This window comes from Podarcis filfolensis (genome assembly GCF_964270895.1).
Source record: "Podarcis filfolensis genome assembly, chromosome: 18".
Taxonomy (NCBI): Eukaryota; Metazoa; Chordata; class Lepidosauria; order Squamata; family Lacertidae; genus Podarcis; species Podarcis filfolensis.
This window is the reverse complement of record NC_139622.1, coordinates 1,924,492-1,947,980: the sequence shown is the minus strand read 5'-3', so window position 1 is coordinate 1,947,980 and position 23,489 is coordinate 1,924,492. Positions and strand designations below refer to the sequence as shown.

Here is a 23,489-nt window from a genome sequence, read left to right as displayed (position 1 = left end):
AATCTGCAAAACTAGCTGAGGTTGCAAGGGACTTTCTTTCTTCCTCCCTCCTTCCTCGTGCTCTTTCAAAGCTGTGTTTGAGGTGCAGGGGTTAGAGCTTGCCTTAATGCTGTGGCCCCCACTCCAGCGGGCGGGGGGGGGGGGGGAGCTACATTGTGTAAGGTGGTGGGGAGCTTTTTCAGCTCCCCCCACTGTCAGGCTGCGGTATCCTGTGCGGCACATGCAACATTTCTGAATGGGACCCTTTGTCCTTTCCCGGGGAAAGCTGTTCTCTGGCAGAAGCCCTGTGGATGGGGAGGGGGGCCGAATGAAGGTCTCCTTTGTCTAGCGGTTGTGTAGGAGGGGAGAGAGCTTTTTTCGAAGAAAGGCAGGCTTGTGTGTGTGTGTGTGTGAGTGTGTGTGTCTCAGCGCCTCTGGACCCCTGCGTGGTGGTTTGGAAACAATGGCCGGACTCTGAACGGCCTGAACAAAGGCGATAGGGCCGCTGACCCCATTCCATTCTTTTCTTTCTCCCTCTCCCCACACCCTGCATCACTCTTGGGGTTTGGCAGCAAGAAGTGGGGGCTATTTTCCTCCCCAGCTGGTTCTCTGGATGTGCTTTGAAACCTGGAAGAGGTTGGCCAGCCCCTGCCACCCAACAGCCTCTTCGCACAACAGCGTCAGCCCAACAGTTGTAGAATCAGAGTGTTGGAAGGGACCCCCAGTGGTCATCTAGTCCAAGCCACGTCCAAAATGTGCCAGTTGATGGGCACTGCCATTCAAATGGTGTGTTTGTACTGTTGTCTTGTGATGGGTTATGTGGGGTGGGGCTTACCTGCCCCCCCATATTTTATTCAAGTTGGCACCACTGCTTCCAACTCCTCCTCCCTCCCCATCACTTTTCCTCTAGTGCTGTGTCTCTTTAGAGTGTTGCTCCAGTGATTTGTAAACTGTTCTGGGTGCCTCTTTTGGGGGTGGGGGCCGAAGAGCAGCATGATAAAAAAGTTATACATAATAATGAAATAATGAACAAGTGCAATCTGGGTCCTACGACTGTGAAACTTGGCTCTGGATGACCAGGGTTTGAATGCAGAAGGGCCATAACAGAGGGGTTAGCACACCTGCTTGGCATGCAGAAGGTGCCAGGTCTGGTCTGCAGCATCGCTAGGTTGGCTGGGAGAGACTGCCACCCAGTGTGGACAACGCTGAAGTAGGTGAAACTCAGTAGAAGGCAAGTTCCTGTGTTCTTAATTTATTTAGAACTACAAGGACTGCAAACTTAGTTTATTTTCAACAAGAGGCCCATGGCACCTGCTTGGCATTCAGAAGGTCCTAGGTCCATTCCCTGACTGCATCTCCAGACCCCCGCTTGAAACCCTGGACAGCTGCTGCCAGTCAGTGTGGACAACACTGACCTCAGTTAACACCTCTGATTCAATACGAGGCAAACTAAACCCCCAGCTTAAGCCATGAAGTTCAGTGCAGGCTGCCTCTGGAGCAGGGGCTGTTTTCTCACCTTGGCCCACCTCACAGGGTCGTTGTGAATCCAAAAACTGGGGTGGGGAGAAGCCATCCTGAGCTCCTGGGAGTAAATCTGAAGCATAAATGTGGTACCACTTTTGCATTGAAAAATCATTAAATACAATAATATTATTATATCTAACAATACAGCTCACAAATTATAAGCAGTATCTGGGATTTTCCACCATAACAAATCCCAGATATATCAACAGTGTATTTTATAAATTACAGATAAGAAGATAATTAGATATTTAGGATTTGATACCTACCAACAAAATATTTCACAGATTATAAAATGGATAGATATATTCCTCTGTCTTATAATTTATGAAACATACTGTTAAAAGAGATCCAAGTCTTCTGTATATAATTTAGAAAATATTTTGTGGACAGATGAATATCAAATCCCAGGTATCTATGGATAAAATATGTTGTTATTGATAAATCCCAGGCATCTATTTTATAAATCATAGCGACTCCCAGATGCCTATCATCTGTCTGTTAAATGATTTTAAATAAACATTGTTGAGAGAGAGATCTGGGATTGGCTGACGACAATATTAGATGGAAGGTAGTATCTGGGAGGGGCTATAATTTGCAAAACTGATACCTGGGATTTGCTATCATTAACATTATTTTTTTGTTAAATCGTTTTTATGAAATCATCCAATTAACATATCAAATCATAATCCAGTAGAAATAATTTGGATGATAATTTGGTATTTTTTATAGTGTTTTTTTAATCATTAACCTTTTCTGACCATTTCTAAGACCCCAGGTACCTGCGGAGCCTGCCCCCCCCCGCCCGCCCCCTGCCGGCCGCTCCTCTTTCCCTCCCGGAGGCGGGCGCGCGCGCGCGGGGCCGGCCCTCCAGCTGCGCACATCTGGCGCGGGCGCGCGGGCGCTGCGGCAGCGCTTCTCGGTGGGGCCGGCGAGGAGGATGGCGGCGCCGCCGGGCTACGAGGCGCTGGTGCGGCGCGGCTACGCGAGCCTGGCCGGGGCGCTGCGGAGCTGCTCGGGCTGCGGCTGGGAGCTGGCCCGCCGGACGTGGGCCGAGAGCGCGCGGCTGGCCTGGAGCGAGGCGCTGCTCTGCCTGCTGGGCGCCGTCGGCTGGACCGTCGCCCGCCGAGCCGCCACCCGACGCCTCTTTCGGGTGCGTGGCTCCTGAGGTTGCCTCGCAAGGGTTAAACTGGTCCTGGCTTTGATTTGGGGCGGGGGGGGGGGGGGAGAACCCGGCTTGGCACCGCCAGGCTGAAACCCACCCTTGACTTTTATTTGGGAGGGGGAGAGAATATAGCTTTGCTTTGAAGGGGTTAAATTGGCCTAATATTTTGGGCTGGGGGCGGCTTTCCAATGCATTCCGGCAGTGAAATCGGTGCCTGCCTCGTTTCTCCTGCGTGGGTGGGGGAATTCACTTTGCATTGCAAATGTTACATTGGCTCTTGGCTTGGGGGGGGGCTGGTTTTGCATTGCAAGGGTTACACTGGTCCTTTCCTTGCATTTTTTGGCGTGGGGATGATATGGCTTTGTACCGCAAGGGTCAAATTGGCTATTGCACGCTGTCTTCTTTTGGTGGGGGGTGGGGTGGGGGAGAATCTGATTTTGCATTTCAGGGCAGTAAAACTGGTCATTTAAAAATCCCTCTTTTTGAGGAGTGGTGGGGAGTGAGATGGGTTTGCACTGCAGGGAGGGTTAATAACCATCACCTTTGAGGAAGAATCTGGTGCATGTGGTGGGAGAAATGAAATCCATGGTGGAAATGGGTCAGTGCATTGCCTCCAGAAAAAGGAGCATCTCGTTTGTGCATTGATGGAGTGCGTAAAATTGGTCAGATCATTGCATGAGGGGAAACTAGGTTTGTACGTGTATGAGCGAGAGAGCGGGGGTGCACAACCAAGAAGTCTATTTTGCTGTGGTGGAATAAAACGGTCTTTGCATTATATGCAGAGAGGCAAGTGAAATGTGCCATTGTAATTGGGGGGGGCAATGAGGGGCAGGTGAAAGTGTTTGGTCTTTTGCATTGCCAAGGGTGGGGGAGGAAGTAAAATCAGTCATTGTGTTGTATTCTTGGGGTGACTCCATTTGGAACAGGGTGGCCTTGAAAATTGTGCGCTCTCTCTCTCTCTCTCTCTCTCTCTGTCAAAACATGTCGTCACATCTTCCTGCCGGGTGCGAAATCTGCATCCTTGACATGGCATTTTTTGCAGCAAAACGTGGCGTTGTCTGTGAGGTGGCACTGGAACGGGGCCTCAAAGTCTTGTGGCTTGAAGCCTGTTGTTGGGTACCCATGGGGGGGGGGGAGGCAGGGATGCAAAATTTGCAGGGAACGAGAAGTCTTATTTGTTGTGAGTTGGCTAGCTCTTTAAAAAAACCAGTTTTAGGAGTGTGTGTTCAGATTCGAAGATGGTATCTGATGTTAGATCCATCCTCAGAGTAGACTGACCAAAGTAGATGGATGCGACTAACTCAGTGGGACTAGTGGGGGGGGGGGCTCCGAAATATACACCTCATAAATGTGTGCATCTCTTGGGGGGGGGACAACTGGGGCATATAGGAATTTTCTTCTTCTTCTTCTTCTTAAGGCTTTGCATGTTAGAATAATAGAATCATAGAATGGTAGAGTTGGAAAGGACCCCAAAGGTCATCCAGTCCAACCCCCTGCAATGAAGGAATCCTAGCTAAAGTATCCAGGACAGATGGCCGTCCAACCTCTGCTTCAAAACCTCCCTGGAAAGAGAGTCCATCACCTCTTGTGAGAGTCTGTTCCACTGCTGAACGGCTCTTACTGTCATAAAGTTTTCCCGAATGTTTAGTTGGAATCTCCTTTCCTGTAACTTGAAGCCACTGGTTCGAGTCCTACCCTTCAGAGCAGGAGAAAACAAGCTTGCTCCATCTTCCATGTGACAGCCCTTGAGATATAGGAAAATGGCTCTCCCATCTCCTCTTTTCCAGGCTAAACATCCCCAGCTCCTTCAAGCGCTCCTCATCAGGCTTGGTTTCCAGACCCTTGATCATCTTGGCTGCCCTCCTCTGCACATATTCAGGCATCTCAATATCCTTCTTAAATTATGGTGCCCAGAATTGGACACATTATTCTGACAAAGGCAGAATAGAGTGGCACTATTCCTTCCCTTGACCTGGACACTAGACTTCTGTTGATGCAGCCTAGAATAGCATTAGCCTTTTTTGCTGCTGCATCACACTGTGGACTCATGTTAAGCTGGTGGTCCACTAAGACTTCTGTTGAAATACTTCTTTTATTTAAATGATATTTTATTAAATGTTCAAAAGTTTAACATATGCACTCTAATATGTAATAATTTTTTCTTTAGTTTTGTCAACTTCCCACCCCATTTCAGTTGTGTTTTTATTTCTCCCCCTCTGCTGTGCCCTATCTTCTATCTCTTACACTATAACAACAATAAAATAATTTATAATTCCTTCCGTTGCTCGTAGTTCAAATCCTGCTCATGAGTTCATCATACTATAGTATTTCTTTAGGTAATCCGAAAAGGCTTTGATTGTGTGTTGAAAGCTTTCAAAAGTACTGGATACATTGATAAGATACTCCCTAATGTCATCGTTGGTTTGGATTTTAGAAAGGAACATCGCTCAGTGGGTAGAGCAGGAGACTCTTAATCTCAGGGTTGTAGGTTTGAGCCCCACATAGGGCAAAAGATTCCTGCATTGCAGGGGGTTGGACTAGATGACCCTCAGGGTCCCTTCCAAATCTATGATTCTACGATCCCTCATGCTGAGTCAGGCCATCTAGCTCAGTATCTTTGACTCTGGGGTTGAGGAGATTGAACCTGGAACCTTCTGCATGCAAAGCAGGTGTCCTAGTTCTGAGCTGCAGCCATTCCCTGTCAGTTACTGTCTTTAGATGCCAAGAGAGGTAAGGATCTAGTCCTCATGGTTCAGCGTAAAGGGCCAGTTTAAACAGGAATGTAGAGAGCTTCCTTACACTTACCAGTTAACCATTGTGAGAACAGGATACTGGACCAGATTCCCCCACCCCTGACCTGATCCAACGGCTGCAGGACCCAGTCTTAGGTTCTTAAGAAGTTCAGAAGAGCCTCCTGGATCAGGCCAGCGACCCACCTGGTCCAGCATCCTGCCAATCAGACACCTGTGGAAATCCTGCAAGCAGAATCCGAGCTCCACAGCGCTCAGCCGTCCTGTGCTTTGCAGTAAAAATTCAGAAGGCATTATCATTCCCAGCTGCAGAGGTTGAGCAGATCCTTCATGGGGAGCTGCCATCAAAAGCCATTCCAGAATGCGGCTGCCAGACTGGTATCCTCACTTTTCACAGCTGTAGCCTGTAGGTGGTGCATGCTCTGGTTATCTCCCGCTTGGACTACTGCAAGGCGCTCTCCGTGGGGCTACCTTGGAAGGTGACTCAGAAACTGCAACTCAGAATGAGGCAGCTAGACTGGGGACTGGGACCATATAACTGGTCCTAAAGGATCTTCCCTGGCTCCCAGTACGTTTCCGAGCACAATTCAAAGTGTTGGTGCTGACCTTTAAAGGCCTAAACGGTCTCAGGCCAGTATACTTGAAGGAGTGTCTCCACCCCCATTGTCCATCCACTGAGGCTCCAAGGGCCTTCTGGCGATTCCCTCCCTGCGAGAAGTGAGGTTACAAGGAACCAGGCGGAGGGCCTTCTCGGTAGTGGCACCCGCCCTGTGGAACGCCCTCCCAGCAGATGTCAAGGAAATAAACAACTACTGGTATCTGACGTTTAGAAGACATCTGAAGGCAGTGAATCTTTTTTGTATGTTGGAAGCTGCTCAGAGTGGCTGGGGCAACCCAGTCAGATGGACGGGGTACAAATAATAAAATGATTGTTGTTGTTGTTGTTCATGAATTAGCTCAATTACCTTTTAAAGCTATCCAAGCTGGTGGCCATTGGTGCCTCCAGTGGCAGTGAGTTCCATAGTTTAAACCATGCAAAGGACTTCCTTTTCTCTTCAGAACCTTCATTGGACGGCCACGAGTTCTGGCATTTTGAGAGAGGGAGAAAATGTTACAATGATCAGACAACGGACTCTTAATACCAGTTGCTATGAAAGACAAAGGGTTCTTTTTAGTTCCTTATGATTCCTCAGTGGAGCCTCCATGGAGAGAGGCAGTCTAACTTAGAATGGGAAGAGGCTGCTGCTCTCACTGGTCTGCTGCTGTGAGGACAGGAGGCTGGACTTAGATGGGGCCCCTGGGTCTCATCCTGCACAGCTCTTCTGCTGTCTTTGGGAGTTGTAATTCAGCCACCTATGGAGCAAGCCAGATGTTGGGGAAGAGGAAAACTGCTGCTGGCTGGATTGGGGTTGGCTACTGCTGCACCCTCTGGATGTTCCTGGACCCCAGCTCCTGCCAGCCCCCACCAGCCAGCATGCCCAGTGGTCAGGGATGGCGACAACAGGCCCTTCCCAGCAGAGACAGTGTGTAGTGGTTAGAGCAGGGTTTCCCAAACTTGGGTCTCTGGCTGTTTTTGGACTACAACTCCCATCGTCCCTAGCTAGCAGGACCTGTGGTCAGGGATGATGGGAATTGTAGTCCAAAAACAGCCAGAGACCCAAGTTTGGGAAACTCTGGGCTAGGGTGTCAGACCAGGACCTGGGAGACCAGGGTTCAACCCCACAATCAGCCGTGAAGCTCATTGGGTGCCTCTGCGGGGAGCAGTCCTTGCCTCTTGGCCTAGCCTGCATCTCAGGGGTGTCGTGAGGATAAAATGGGGGGGGGGGAGACCGTGTACACCGCCCCCCCCGGATCCTTGGAGGAAGAAAGAGGGAAGCAACAACTGACAAGCTTGCAGTCAAGGGGAAACATTTTGAAACAACCCTTTGTTTGGGGCTGTGGAATGTTCTCCTGCATGTTTCAAGGATCTGGGTTGAAACATTTGTTCTTCTTTTTATTGTTAAAAACAGTGGAAGGAAAAGGGTGGGGAGAGAAAAGGCTGGGTGCAAATGCTTAAAAAAAGAAGAAGTTGGGAAGCCCCAAGGCAGTATGGGGTGAGGAGGAAGCATCTGGCAGCCATTGGCTAAGACTTCCGTGATGTCACAGAAAGCGTGGGATGAGCCCCTGGCTGCCATTGTGCCTGGAGAGGAGTGGAGGTTGTCTGTGGGTTGCGGAAGAGTCTGGTGCAAGGGGAGGAGATGGAGGCAAGTTGGTGTGCGTGCGTGCAGGAAAGCAAAGTGTGCACAAGTTTTCACACTGATTGTGAAGCATATACGATAGCATTGTGTCACCTACACCTTTGGCTTTACAAAAGGACCTGCAAAGAAGTATAGGTGGGGATGTGGACTTGTAACTTTTAAGTTTATTCACCAAGCTGTGAATAGAAACTTGCCTGCTGGGGGCGGGGGGTGGGCTTCATTGCCTCGCCATCTTTGAGGAAGTCAGGAAAACAGCATTACATGGGACAAATTTGCATTAGGTGAAATGATTTGGCCATTATCTGAATGTCCATTTCTGCAAAGCACAGAGGTAGTTTTAGGTCTTGGCTTTCACCTGCCTGTGGTTGAGATGGGACATAATATTCAGTTTCTACCAGTGGTGATTTTAATCTCCATGGGTGGAATTCAACACTCAGCCTGCTCAGAGTAGACACAGTGAAATTAAGGAATATGCCTGTTAGGTCTGTTAATTTCAATAGCCCTACTCTGAGTAAAAGCCAGTTTTAATCCCACCCCTTGTTTCCAGATGTGCCCCTTTCTCACTTTTAAAAATGGAATCAAGTTTCTAGCTGTCATTGCAGGGCTGAATTTAAAGAACACCAGGTGAGGGCTTTGGGTTGATGAGTTTGCTCATCTCTGCTTGCCAAAATTCCCTCTTCTTAGCGGTTTTGCTACAATCAAGCAGTTAAGAAGAATAAAATAAATTGGGGAGGACTGCGGAATAGAGATGTCTAAACTGAGTAACAATCACAACCTTTTAAAACTCCCTCGATGCAACTACTAAAGATACAGTAGCTCTGGCTTCTGTTGCCTCCGGTTTCTAATCACCTTCCCCAAATCTCACTGTGCTTGAGGACTAGAAAGTTGTCTCCCATTTTTTTTTAAACTGCCTCCTAATTTTCCAATAAAAATAGAGTTGTGATTCTTTGCTTTTCTATGTGGCCTGCAGAGAAAGAGAGGGAGAAACCTTCCATCTTCAAGGCTGCATCTGGCTTTTGTGTCGCCGGGCTCATCAATTTTGGGGAAGGTCACCTCTGCATGGTACATGCAGTTGCGTTGAGATGACCACAGAGCGCTTCCAGACACTGCAACTTGGCTTCAGCTTCTCCTCTCCTCCAGGGAGGCCGGATGGGAACATAGCAAAGTGAAATGGACTCTCCCCATCTCTCAGCAAACTGCTGCCTCTTTCTGAAAGCTGCTCTCTCTCTCACCCCACCCTCCCCGACTGCACATCCGCTTTAGTTCAGGATCAGATCAGACCGTGGTAGTTTCAGCCTCTCTGCATAGGCTGCAGAGGAAACCGCAAGGGGAGAGAAATTGTCAGCAAAAGTTGTGGCTTCTCGCAGCCATGACTGATCTCTGTCTCAGCAAATGGGTCTTTGATCTGCTGTGGCTTCCCCTGGGAGGGTCCGTGGATCAGGGGGGTTCAGAAGCCGAGGTTGTCTTAAGGTGGCCAGGCCAGGAATGTCCCCTTCCCTGAAAGTCTGGAGATTCGCCGCCAGTCAGTGTAGGTAATACTGAGTGAGATGATGCCCTGACTCAGTCTAAGGCAGCTTCCTATGCTTGAATTAGCTATTTGAAAGGTCCATGAGGACTAGAACCTTAGCATGACTTTACAGGAAGGCCCATACTGTTGGCATCTGTCTGTCTCAACAGACAATGGAGTGTGCCTCCAGGGGTGAAGCCAAACCTTGTGTGAGCAGCACCAAAGCGATCTGCCCTGGGTGCAAGCCTGGGCCGTGTGTCTGGAGGTCCTGGGCTGCCCAGATGACAAGACACCCTTTTCGGCTTCACTGAGGGGGTCCAAAGGAAAGCAGAGCAAGATGATTGGCACCTGCGTGGTTGGAGGAGTTTCCAGAAGGACTGCCTTAGGGATTCCACTCCAGATTTGTGGAGGGAGGAGGAATCCTGAGCCTTTTCTTCTCCCCAAGATAAACATCAGTGGAGGTTGAGGACCACAGTTTTCCTTCTCCTAGGTGGGCTCCCTTCCCAGGCCGGCGAGCTCCTGTGGGACTCTAGACAACAAAGGAATATCCTTCCCAACTGTGAGCAGGACGGGGGGGGGGGGGGGAGTGAAGACAAGAGACAACAATTAACCATAACACTCTTCACTGCTCCTGCTCAGACTGCACAGAAAATGCATTTTGGTTCCTAAAATTCATTCTGATTGTGCAGATAAAATAGATTCTACAGGGTGGGGTATCAGTGGGTGAAATTATTCCAGATCCAAGGATCCACCGGATGGCGGAGATGTCAGGCGCCATGCTGGAGCCCAAGCATCTTCACTTGGTCTCAAGTGGTTGAAACACTGGCTGAGCACTGGTTGAAAGAGACCACAAGGGTCATCTAGTCCAACCCCCTGCTATGCAGGAATATTTTTGCCCAACACAGAACTCGAACCCTCGACCCCGAGATTAAGAGTCTCATGCTCTACCGATGCAGCTATCTTATGTTCTGGCAGTGATCTGATCTGTCGCAGGCAATGGAAAAAGAACCTGATCGGTGTGTCGTTGGGGCGGGCAAAGGTGTGATAAGGACCAGGGAGTGTAAAGTTAATCTGGGTTGCATTTTACACCACAGTGTTGTGTGTTACGATCTGCCCTGCTTAGACAGCCAGTCCTGTTAAAATGTCTTCTGCTCCAGCCAGGCAGCAGGAAAGGCCTTCGTGCATTCATGTCTTTCACTTGACTCTTCCAGGGTGACAGTCCTTGTCTGTGGAGCAGGAGGGTAACAATATTTAAAACAGCTCTGTTTAATTCAGCAAAGTACAAAGAAATTAGGTTTAAAAGTAATCAGGTTTCAATAGCTTGTGAGAATCAAGGGTCTGTGTGCTTTTCTTTTCCCTGATACCAAAAAAGACGTAAATGTGTGTGTTCCTGCATCTGTGGGGGGGGGACCATTTTTAAAGCATAAAAGCAGCACTTTGGCCAAGATTGTGGTGGATTTGCAGAATGATGTGGTTAATTGCCTAATCCATATAGATTTGCTTATCGTGACTAACATACAGTAACAAGGGAGATTGCTGTCTTGCAGCAGGTTATGTATTTTTAGCTTCCACCTTCTCCAGCTGCCTCTTAAACTGAATCAAAAATTTATTGTGTTATATATAGAATCATAGAACTGTAGAGTTGGAAGGGACCCTGGGGGTCATCTAGTCCAACTCCCTGCGATGCAGAAATAGGCAGCTGTCCCTTATGGGGATCGAATCAGCGACCTTGGCATTTTCAGCTGTAACCAAACTGAGCTAGCCAGGAATCGCTATATATTTCTATCACTGTTATGTTAGTCACTGTGCATGTGTGTGTGTACATGTATTCCTCCTTATTTTAATGCATTGAACACTGAAAAATAAATCACACTTTTCCCCTATACATTTTAAAATTAAATCAGCGTCTTCAGGTAATCTTTGCTGCAACCCTGTGAGACGGATGAGTATGATTTATGCCCATACTGCAGATGGGGAAGACTGAGGCCCAAAGTGGGCTTGCCTCCAGATCTAGGGCTGCCTAGCAAGCTCAGAGCCAGGAACCCACCCCTTCCTATTTTATAGGGCTCCGTTGGTGTACCCAGGTGCTTTTTACAGATTTCCATAATCCTGGTCTTTGCCCCAAGGAAAAAACAGTCTAGAGAGTGAGGAGAACAGGGGAGTGAAATGCAGCTGGCCATCCAGCTGTGTTGGAAGAGATCCCAAGGATCATCTAGTCCAGCCCCCTGCAATTCAGGAAATTAAGGGGAACAAGGTGTCATTTAAGGAGGCAAGGTCTATGGGAGTTTGTGTTGAGGTCGGGAGATGTTTAGGGGGTGAAGTGAAATTGAAGGGTGTGTGTGTCAGGAAATCTGAGCAGGTGGGTTCATATGAAGCCTTTTATAAGAAAAAACCTTGGGTTGGGCTGGGGCTCCCCCACCTCGCAGGGTTGTTGTGGAACTAAAACAGGAGCATGTTGGGGGGTGTCATCCTTGAGCCCCTTGGGGGGGAAAGGTAAGATATAGAAATGCACTCACGGCTGCTACTGATTATAAAAGGGTGACATTTCTAGACCTCAAGAACTTAGGGGGCACCAGAACAGAAGCTCAAAGAGAGGGGTGGGAGACCTCTGAAAACTGAGGGTGGAGGAGAGAGAGAAAAACAGAATTTGACACAGGCAGATGGCTGTTTCCTCAGACATGTTTCATATATTCCCATCCTTAATTGCAAAAAATAACCTCCCAAGACTGGGCTTTCTCCTGCCCCCGGGGAGAGAGCTGCACTGCAGCCTCGGGCATCAATAATTTCTCCTCCTCCTGCTCCTCGCTCTCATTTTTTAAAATAAGTATAGGGTAGGATACATGAATGACAGCAGTCTGGTCCCCTGGCTGCCAGCCAGCTGCTGTTGCCAGGGCAACCGGCACAGGAAGACCTCTGTTGCTAGGGGCAACCGGGGACCGCACTTGGAAGAGGATGCCTTTGATGGTGGTGTCTGTCTCTTGCGTAAGAAGGCAGGCTTTGCAGACGGAGGTCAGGCAGAGCACTTGCTCTGGGAGGGTTCACCACCACAGCCCCACTTACTGACATTGGACTGCCTTCTGGCTCACCTACATCCAAAATGAGCAAAATCATGTGGTCTTTCTTTTTTTAAAGGGCCTGGCTGGACATCTAGCGTTTGGAGAGAAAGATAAGGGGGGGGGGAGAGAATAACGTCAATTAATTTCTCTCTCGCACAATTTGATGGAATAAGTCCTGTCTTCCCCAAAGCAAGACTTGCTTAACCTTAGGGCAAAATGCGTTTAACTGGGTTCCATCCAGTGATAGTCCTACTCAGAGTAGGCCCATTGAAATTAAAGGGTGTGTCGGCAGCAAGAACATTGCTGGCACAAAAATGGAAGCACGAAGAATTACCGACGAAAGAAGAATGGCGGATGAAATTGATGGACTATGCAGAACTGGATAAATTAACAGGAAGGATTCGAAACCTGCGGGACCAGAGATTCTTAGAAGACTGGAGTAAATATATGAACTATTTGAAAAGTAATAGTAATGAAAAGATTACAGTAGTAGGACTGCAAGAAGTTCTGTAAGGAGGACTATTTGAAATATTGCAAGAAGGACTATGAGGAGAACTATTCGTTAATGATAATTAAGAGTAATAGAGAAATTAAGAAATACAGAATAAGTGATAAAGAACGGAAAATCATTAGAGGTGTTGACAGAAGTCTAAAATATTGTACAAGACAAGAAGTTATATTAGATGATTATCAGAAATGATATGTTAAAAAACTAATAAAAATGTATATATATAAAAAAATGAAATTAAAGGGTATGTAGAACTTGGATCCAGTCATTTCAATGGGTTGTTCTCTAAGTGGAATTTCATAGAATCATAGAATTGTAGGGACCCCCCAGGGTCATCTAGTCCAACCCCCTGCAAGGCAGGAATCTCAGCTAAAGCATCCCTGACAGACGGACACCCAACCTCTGCTGGAAAACCTCCAAGGAAGGAGAGGCCACCACCTTCTGAGGAGACCCATTGATTCCTTTGGGGCCTCTGCATCTGAGGAGCCTGTGCAAAACTTGCCACTTCTAACTGGATGGATATAATGGAGAGTCTTGTGGCCCCTTAAAAGACTTGCCAGATTCATGATGAGGAGTCCATCAACATTGGGGCTTTGGCTAGATGTTTTTTTGGGATCCCTTCCAACTCTGCAATTCTATTGTTCTTTCTGGAAGGCTCCACAGTCTGGAGAAGAAAGCCAATCATTTACAACAAAGTAGTAGAAGAAAAAAGGGAGTGGGTTTTTTGTTTATTATTACTAGTCAGACTTTTGTGTATGAAAAATAGCGGGAGGGGTGGGTTGTATTTGTGGATTACTGATTTGAAGTCCGTACATAATTTTTGACCTGGCAATATATCATGAATCAAGATGTGTGTGTGTGTGTGTGCTATGCAAAAATCACGATGCAGGCCTGTACATAGCTCCATGCTTCTTTCAGACATTGTGATATATTAATATATCGTGATGTTTAGCTGGTGATATATTGCAATATTGAAAACCAGATATCGCCCAGCTTTAGTCCTGACTCTTCTGGCCTTCGGCTTCATTGGGTGCCTGCGAGCGCATCTCCTGCTTCGTCTGCCCTTCCTGGGTATCTTTGCAGAGCAGGAACCCCGCCAGGGGCTCGTGCAACACATGGGAGCCGGAAAAGCAGAGGGAAATTCGAGGAGGTGGAAACTGGAAAGAAAAAAAACCTGACCGTGAAACAGAGGCCACAACCTCAGCAGCTTTTGAGACGGGCTCCCTGCTTGGGAATGCTATATTAAGACCTCAGCTGCTGGGGTGATCAGTTCACAGCCGGAGCCACAACAAGCCCTGCTGTGGCAAAATCAGGGATTGGAGGAACAGCTTACGTGCTCCCCCCCCCCACCGCCTGAAAAATAAATCAAACTAACCTGTGGCTCTCCAAATGTTGCTGGACTACAATTTGCCCTGTCCTTTGGGCATGCTGGCTGCATTTGGAGCCTCAGCAACATTTGGCAGGATTTAGGTTCCCCTGTCTCTGATCTGAGAAGAGGCCTTCCCCGTATCTCTGGAGGGAATCTCTTATCTCTTTGAAAGAGAGGCCTTCCTCCTTCCATAGCCTCCAACATTAATTTTCTCCAGTGAAAATAGGGACGTCCTGGGGAAAAGCAGAACATTCTGGGATCAAATCAGAGACTGGGACGCCTTCTGTAAATTGCGGGTTCCCAGCGCCAGATTTAGGTTTGATGAGGCCCTAAGATACTGAAGGTAATGGGGCCTTTTATATGTCCAGCTGTCCTTTGTCAACAACAAATTGTCGCTATTTTTTGTGTTGAACATATGCTATATGGTAATTTATGGACCTAATAGGTATCTAACGAGTGATATTTTAGGGAGCAGGCTGGCCCATGACTTGCATCTTAGGAGCCTACACAACACAAAGCACTGTTGCTGTATGTAGGTTCTATTTATTTTTTGTCTTATACTGTATTGTGGAAATGTACACCCAGTTTTTTTCCTTTAATTTTTTTGGGGGCCCCCAAGATAGTGGGACCCTAAGCTATACAGTAGCTTGTTTAGCTTATACATAAATCCGGCACTGCGGGTTCCCCATCATCTCTCTAGTGATATCTGCCATCTCTCTAATGATATCTGCTAGCAACTAGAGGGACGCAGGTGGCGCTGTGGTCTAAACCACTGAGCCCCTTAAGGTTGGCAGTTTAAATCCATGCAATGGGGTGAGCTCCCATTGTCCCAGCTTCTGCCAACCTAGCAGTTTGAAAGCACACCAGTGCAAGTAGATAAATAGGTACCGCTGTGGCGGGAAGGTAAACAGCATTTCCGTGCACTCTGGTTTCCGTCACGGTGTCCCCTTGTGCCAGAAGCGGTTTAGTCCTGCTGGCCACATGACCCAGAAAGCTGCAGACGAACACCGACTCCTTCGGTCTAAATGTGGAGATGAGCGCCGCACCCCATAGTGGAATTTGACTGGACTTAACTGCCTGGGATCCTTCACCTTTACCGATACCTGGAGCGATAAGAGTGCCTCATCCCTGATGCAAAAAAGATGCATTTCCATCTCTCAGGAGGGAAGGCCTTTTCTAAACAGATGCATTCCTCCACCTCTTAGTTTTAGTAGGGAATGGGAAGTTTTTAAGCTGAGGTTGGGTGGCCATCTCTTGTGGACGCATTTGTTGAGATTCTTGCACTGCAGAAGGGTTGGCTGCAGCCGTAGATGCAGAATGGACCTGCGCCTCCTTGGACACCTGTGAGTCCAAAATGACCCCCAGGCTGCACACCTGATCCTTCAGGGGCACAGTTACCCCATTCAGGACCAGGGAGTCCCACCCCCGCCCCCTGTCCCCTAGAAGCAGCACTTCTGTCTTGTCAGGATTCCACCTCACTCCATTAACGGCCTATCCTTTCTTCTCTCTGCCAGCCCTTTGCGGAGTGGTGCCAGCTGCCCCCCAAGGATGCTGCCAAGATGCCCGAGAGTGCCTGGAAGCTGGCCTTCTACACCCTCTCCTGGTCGTACGGCGCCTACCTGCTCTTCTTCGCTGGATACCCCTTTTTCCACGACCCTCCTTCCGTCTTTTATGGTACGGTAAGCAGCGCAGGTCAAGTCAAGATTTGGGCAGAGGCTTCTCTCTTGCAAAACCTTTTCCCAGGGAAGCTCAGGCCCTGCGAACCTCTCTGTCCAACCCTTGAGACTCTTGCCAGGCCACCCTCTCACCTCACCCCCCCCCCGGGTGTTTTTGCCAGACTGGACGTAGAATCATAGTATTGGGGAGTTGGAAGGGACCCTGAGGATCATCTAGTCCAACCCCCTGCAATGCAGGGATATGCAGCTATCCTATGCGGAGATTAGGGTTGCCACCTTTGTCCTGGCAAAATACAGGGCAGGGCAGGGTGGTTGGGGGGCAATATTATTTTATCTGGTGTTGAAGTGACTTCAAAGCAATCCATTACAATCTATTGCATACCCGCCAACATTAATTTTCTCCGATGAAAATAGGAATATCCTATTATCCAGACCCTCCAACATTTTCCCGATGAAAATGGGGACGTCCTGAGGAAAAGCAGGACATTTCGGGATCAAATCAGAAGCTGGGGTGGCTTCTGCGAACCTGGGACTGTCCCTGGAAAATAGGGGCACGGGGAGGGTCTGCTATTGCAGCCACACAGGATGGCCCCTCCAGAATTTGACACATACATTTGTGAATTTGTCTGTGCTTGGCTACCTAGAGCTTAAATACGTGACCTTTCACTTGCCTTTCAAAGATGCATTTGGAGAATATCCCTAATTTGGCAGAGAGAGAGAGAAAGAAGACCTGGAAACCAGGGCAAAACTATCAATACAGGACATAGCATTTTATATTGAAATACATGGCAATCCTGTATTATATAGGACAGCTGCCAGTTGAACCTGCATGTCTCTTTCAACTCCAATGATGCCTCTCTGCTTCCCTGGATGGAGGATGGACGTTGCTGAGTCTCTCGCTCTGTGTGTGAAGAAACTTGACAAAATTTACATTTGTTGCCTCGCCTGCTTTTGGCAGCAGGAACTGTGCCGCTAAGCTATCACCCCTCCCCTAAAATCAAGACAGGGTGCTAGTCCTCAAGGTTATGAATGAAGAACTGGTGTCATGGGAACAAAGGAAGCACTTCCTTCCTTCAGCCCAAGACTGTCTACACTGGCTGGCAGCAGCAGCTTCTCTGGGGTTTCCTTCCCCCACACAGAGAACCCATCGAGGCTTAAACCAGGAACCTTCTGCACACAACACTCTGGTCCTTGAAAGAAAATAAAAGAGGGCCTCTTTTTTTTTTGCTAAATCATTTTTATTGATTTTCCAAATTTTAACAAATCAAAGCAAATTAAATACAATTTTTCCAAAAACTGGCCTCCCACATTCCGTCCTCAATGTGCCCATAATTTCTTCTTGTTGCTGCATTATTTTCCTAGTTATTTCTGAGTCACCTTCCATTCTCTATAATTAATCTTATATTACAATTTTTTTTGTTGCTTTTAACTTTTTTTCCTGAACCATCAGCTGTCCACTTGCCAATTCCTGCACGTACAATATTTTTATGTTTCCAATATCTACAAGGCTGTTCATCAAATTGTCAATCCACAATAGTTCAACAATTATTATTTCTAAAATAAACTTCCCTTCCTTCTGCATGTATGAAAACCTAATAGTTCACTTTCACTAGATGTTTTCCCTTCTTAACTGTGCAGTGAGCCTCTTTTTTCCTTTGCCTTTTGCAAAATAGATAATGCAGCTGCAAAATCGCAGGTGTCTCTGGGGATAGGATAGGACCCAAAAGTGAATTAATCTGAATTCATTTTTTTGCAGCAATGCCCCCTTGTGGTCACAGCCTGGAATGTCCATTCAGGACGCCCACTAGCTAGCACACTTTGTTCTTTCCTTGTTGGTATGACCGCAGGATTCTGGGGCATCTGGGGTTCCTGATGGGGTGAGAGTGGATCTGGGGTGTGTGGCAACTGTACCCCTTGAATTGCTTTGGCTCCCAGCCGGCTGACCAAGGGAAAGGCTCTCTTCTGCCTTGGTCAGACCCCACCTGGAAGACGGTGTCCAGCTCTGGGCACCACAATTTAAGAAGGATGTTGACAAGACGGAATATGTGCAGAGGAGGGCGAAGGAGATGTTCAGGGGTCTGGAAACCAAGCCTGATGAGGAATGGTTGAAGCAACTGGGTATGTTTAGCCTGGGAAAGAGGAGACTGAGGGGAGATAGGAGAGACATCTTCCAATATCTGAAGGGCTGCCACATGGAAGATGGAGCAAGCTTGTTTTCTCCTGCTTTGGAGGGTAGGACGTGAACCCAGGGCTTCAAGTTACAAGAAAGGAGATTCTGACAGGAAAAACAGGAAAAAACTTTCTGACAGTAAGAGCTGTTCAACAGTGGAACAATCTCCCTCAGAAGACTGTGGCCTCTACTTCCTTGGAGGTTTTTAAGCAGATGTTGGATGGCCTTCTGTCAAGGATGCTTTAGCCGAGTTTCCTGCATTGCAGGGGGGTGGACTGGATGACCCTTGGGGTCCCTCCCAACTCTGCAATTCTTTGATTGTATTATTCTTGCCCCCTGGCCCTGCTTGCAAGCTTCCTACAGCCCTTGGCTCAGCAGGTAGGGGGCTGTAGATGCGTGAGATCAAATTCTCCATGGCAGCTAGAATAATAATTGATTCCTGCACTGCGGGGGGTTGGGCTAGATGACCCTTGGGGGTCCCTTCTATGATTCACTGACCTTGCTTTCTCCCTTCTCCTTTGCGGCTTTCCAGGCTGGAAGAGGGGCATGGAGGTCCCGCCAGACATTGCCATGGCCTACCTGATGCAAGGCAGCTTCTACGGCCACTCCATCTATGCCACGTTCTACATGGACGCCTGGCGCAGGGACTCGATCGTCATGCTCATCCACCATGTGGTGGCCCTCATGCTCATCACCTTCTCTTACATGTTCAGGTGCGTCCCCATCCGCACACGCTCCCTCCCTCCCTTGCTTCCTGCCTGGCTACACCTCTGCTTGGTGGCAGAGCGCACTCTGTGCATGCACAAAGTCCTGGGTTCCAAACTAGACTAAGGTCCCTCTAGTTCAGCATTGCCTGCACTGACTCCAGGGTTCCAGGCTTGGGGGTCTCACCCAGCCCTACCTGGAGATGCCGTTGGAGATTGAACCTTGGGTCCTCTGTGCTTAGCGCATGTTTAAGGCCACCACACTCTGGTCCTTCCCCGCAGGATAAAGTAAGATTCTAGTCCTCAGTGTTTGAAATTAGCCAGGCTCCAAGCACATTTTGTACCTGGCTTCTGACCCCTTGCGACCAAGTGAAGATGCCTGATGACTCCACCATCTGGAGGTGCATGCCTGGAGATCCTCGGATCTGGGCTGTTTTCACACACTAATACCCCATTCGGTATAATTCTATCCATTATATTTTATCTGCACTATCAGAAAGAATCTCAGGAACCAAAAAGCTTTCTTTGTGCAGCCTGAGCAGGAGCCATCAGCATAAAGAAAAAGAGGTTGGAATAGGCCAATAGTTATGTGGACCATCCCTGGATCAAGGGACTTTTCCTCATTAAGTTCTCAAAGCTCTTATCTTAGCTCAAGGTTGTCCTCTGAACTAGGCGGATGTTCAACTGAGAATCATTTGCAGTCAGTCCATCATTTGGAAAATAAGACTTGCCCCACAATGTCCACTAGGCATTCCATTTTGGCGACTGTAACCTTGGTTTAAGGAGCCATTTGGTCCCTGGCTTATACACCTGAGTTTCCCCCACTGGTCCTCATCGCCTGAAATAGGAGCATAGGGTGCTGCATTGCACTGGTACAGACTACTTATAGGAATACAAAGCCCAGTAGAGGCTCTGTGGGGTCTTGGGCAGAGAAGGGCCTTTCCCACCAGCTTGTTTTTTTTAAAATTATTGTTGGCACCCATCCATCTCGAGAGACAGCGGAGTGCACCTCTGGTGGTGAAGTGAAACCGCTGGAGAATCACAGCGCACACGGTGGCTGCAGATACCCGTCCCTCCTCGTAAGTGCTGAGTTGCTGCTCCAAAGTGACTGGGCAGTGTGTCTGGAGGTCCTGGTCTGCCCAGACAACAAGACCCCCCTCTTGGCCTCGCTGATGGGGGCGTCTTTAAAGATTTTCAGAGACTTTGAGACTAAAGATTTCATTTTGAACTTGCTATGGTTTGAAGGAATTCTATAAAGATTGTCTGGTCATTGTGTTGCCTAGACATTGTTGAGGTCCCAAGGGAAGCAGAGCAAGGCGCTTGGCACCAGCTTCTTCCATGTTCCAAATTCAAAAGTAGATTACTCACCAGAAAAAGGTGAGGTTCATTCTAGACACTGCCAGCTACTTGGAGAGTCTCCAGGTGATTATTTGGAAATCAGCTGGTGCCAGCTTCAGTGTTGACTGGAGATGTAATATTTCATCTGCAAAGCACTGTGGAGACTGAGGATGCTGCCACACCACATAATTTATGGCAGGACATTCAGTGCCCTGGTTGCAGTGGTGGGACTAGATGATCCTTGGTTACCTTTCAACTCTACGATTCTATGCACTGTGGCTTTTGCAGACGTCTTGGGCAGAAATTCTCCGTGCAGTATATGCACTTAAACTCTACATGCCGCTAATCGAACCCAGGTGTGCGTCAAGGGTTGTGCTGTGGCTCACCTGTGCTTGTATCCTCTCCTCCTGGCAACGTTGCCTTCAGGTACCACAACGTGGGAATCCTCGTCCTCTTCCTTCACGACATCAGCGACGTTCAGCTGGAGTTCACAAAGCTCAATGTCTACTTCAAATATCGGGGCGGGGTCTACCATCGTCTGAATGATTTGATCTCGAATGCCGGTTGCGTCTCCTTCAGCGTAAGCTGGTGAGTTTGGCTGCCCTCAAACTCTGCACCCTCCCACCCCGAGGGAGGGTGGTTCTGCAAACTCCACCCCCAGCAGGAAGGCATATTACAAATTATTGTTTGGTTGTGGCTAAAATAAATTGCTGTGGTGCTGCAGTCCCAGTATTTTGCTGTTCAGATAGACTGCTCTTGTGCAAAAAGTTTTCCAAAATTGTAAATCGCTTTGAGGTTATTTTTTTTTTTTTACAATCAAACCATATATAGATTTTATTGAGGCTTCCGGAGGCGGCGCCAACGGCAATGGCGGTCTCCTTCTAGTCTGGAGGGAGAAGCTCCGCCGAAATCGGGTCTGTCCACTACGGCGAAGCGGAGACCCTTTCAAAAATCACAGGCAGGAGAAGCCTGTGAACGTGGGACTTGGCGGGCACCTTTAGCGCCCCCCGGATTTACGAAGGAACCCCGCAAGGGGCTCCGGAGCGTAACGGGAGCTTGGCGCGGTGCTGAGAGTCAATTGCTCTTTCTGTGGGGTGAAGCCGCACGCCTGTTGCCGGAGAGCGCTGACCTTTTTCCTGTGACAATTCGGCTGCTAAACAACTACCCGTGAGTAGGTGAAGCTTAAGATCTGGGACTAAAAGGAGAAAAAAGGGATTGATTCGGCACTGAAGCGGGAAGGTGTAAACAGGAAGTCCGCCTTCCTTTCTGTATACAGATCAAAGCAAAGACTCTCTGAGCTAATACCTGGAGAGCGGTGCTTCAAAGCTCCAAATCTGAACATCAAAGTAAAAGAACTCCCTCCCCAGGTTGCAGGAGAGGGGGGAGAGGAGGGGAAAGTGACTTTTTTGCCTGCAAAAGAAAGGAAAAGGGAATAGAGACCACCACCTAATTCCTGGGAACAGACTGCAAGGATCGTTAGAATTGTTGCACTGAGAGTCGCACTATTTATGGACAATGTAACTTTTTAATGGTTCACTCTGCAAAGGAGATATTTGTTAAAGGTCTTCTCTGGATTTGAAACTGTTGCCTGCTTTGCTGAGGGGGACTTTGGAAAGTTGGAAAAGACATTTTATTGTAACATTAATGACTGCTACAGTGTCCCCCTAGAGGAACATTGAAACTATACACCCAGCTGGGGGATTTTTCCACTCTTAACTTTTAACTCTGGGGAATTTCCATTGCAAGCTTTTACCGTGGGATTGACCTTGACTCATAGACAAAGGGTGATGAATGAAAAAACAACAAGATCCGGCAAGGTTAGAGTGCAGCAGCCTAGTGCAGCATCCCAGCAGCGTAGACCATCTGTTCCTGGCCCTCCTGTGACACAGGGGGAAGATACTGCACAAGCTGGGTTAAAAGGAATGGCCTCAGAAGAGGGATTCACTTTGGTACTAAGCAAAATTTATGAAAAATTGGAAAGCCTAAGTAAACAAGTTACTGAACAAACAACTAAAATTGACCAGAATACTGTTAGCATTAATAGCTTGGGACAGAAGGTGAATTCCAATACAGAATCTATTGAAAAATTGTTGCAAGAATCTGCCTCTAATCGAAAGACAGCTGAGGAAGCAAAAGAAAAAGCAGCGGCAGTAGAGGAAGAAATAAAACCGATGCGCAAACAGCTCGGGAACCATCAGTCGCTTCTGTCTATGATTGAACTGAGGGAGAAACAGACTAATTTGAGGATCAGGGCGGTACCGGAATTTGAAAAAGATAACCTATGTGACTACCTTGAGCAGGAATTTGCAAAATTTTGGAATCTGGATGCTAATCAAGACTTCAAGATAGTGAGTGCTTTCAGACTTGGAAGAGGAGGGAGAAAGAACAGGGTGAGAGACTGTTTGGTCACCCTCCGAACGAAAGAAGAGAGAGATAAAATACTGAGTCTGCACTACCAGAAAAGCTTGGAAATAAACGATTCAAGAGTGGAGATTTTTAAGGATATTCCGAAATATTTACTGGATCTTAGAACTAACTACAGAGACTTGGTGGCCCTGCTGAGAAGAAACAGAATTGTTTTTAGGTGGGAATTCCCCCAGGGCCTATCCTTTACATTTAAAGGGAAAAAAATTAAAATAAGATCAGTGGAAGACAAGGGAAAATTTCTGAGAGACCACGAAGAAGACCTGCAGAAAGAAGCTTTAGAAGAGTTAAGAGCCTTAAAACCAGGAGTATTAGACATAGCACCACCATCTTTGGGATTGGACAAACCAGCAAAAGTGATACCACCGTCAGAACAAGAGGAATCACTGGGAGCAGTTGGAGGAAAGTAGAATAATTACACAATGTCTCTACAATTGCTAAGTTGGAATATTCATGGATTTAATTCCCCGGAGAAGAGGAGGAAAGTTTTTCATTTATTGAAAAAGGAACAGTTGGACTTAATTTGTTTACAGGAAACACATGTGATAAGGCTACACAGGAAAGTATTGATTAATAAAAGATTGGGTCAAGAGTTTATTTCATCGGATAAGGTCAAAAAGAGAGGAGTTGTAATTTATGCCAAAGAGAGCCTATCACCGAAATTTGTTTTTAAAGATGATCAAGGAAGATTTGTGGCAATCGAAATTCAATCACAAGGAGAAAAATTTTTAATAGTAGGAGTTTATGCACCAAATGAGGGGAAATCTGAATTTTTTAAGAAATTGCATGAGACGTTGTTAGACTACATGGATTACAACATCATCATGATGGGAGATATGAATGGAGTGGTATCTACAAATATGGACAAGTCGCAGAGACAGATTGTAACTAAAGATGGCAGACTACCAAAAACTTTTTTTGAACTGACTGACAATATGGACTTGATTGATATTTGGAGAATTAAGAACCCCTTAGGAAGAGAGGGAACATTCTTCTCTGAAGCCAAAATGACATGGACTAGAATTGACCAAATATGGATAACTAGAGGACTGGCACCTAAGACTCGAAAAGTGTAAATTTGCCCA

The 23,489-nt window shown here is 47.4% G+C and overlaps 1 protein-coding gene across 2 annotated transcripts in view; it reads left to right on the top strand.

Annotated features, from left to right (window-relative positions):
* The first annotated feature begins 2,358 nt into the window (after positions 1 to 2,358).
* CERS1 (ceramide synthase 1) overlaps positions 2,359 to 23,489 on the top strand; it is a 31,738-nt gene continuing 10,607 nt past the window's right edge. The window contains exons 1-4 of one of the 2 annotated variants that reach the window (XM_083594819.1): positions 2,359 to 2,653; positions 15,607 to 15,766; positions 18,471 to 18,651; positions 20,407 to 20,568. In XM_083594819.1, coding sequence (XP_083450945.1) covers positions 2,441 to 2,653; positions 15,607 to 15,766; positions 18,471 to 18,651; positions 20,407 to 20,568 — 716 coding nt within the window. In that variant the 5' untranslated portion in view covers positions 2,359 to 2,440. The remainder of the gene's footprint in view (positions 2,654 to 15,606; positions 15,767 to 18,470; positions 18,652 to 20,406; positions 20,569 to 23,489) is intronic. The other variant, XR_014543356.1, reaches the window with a different exon arrangement.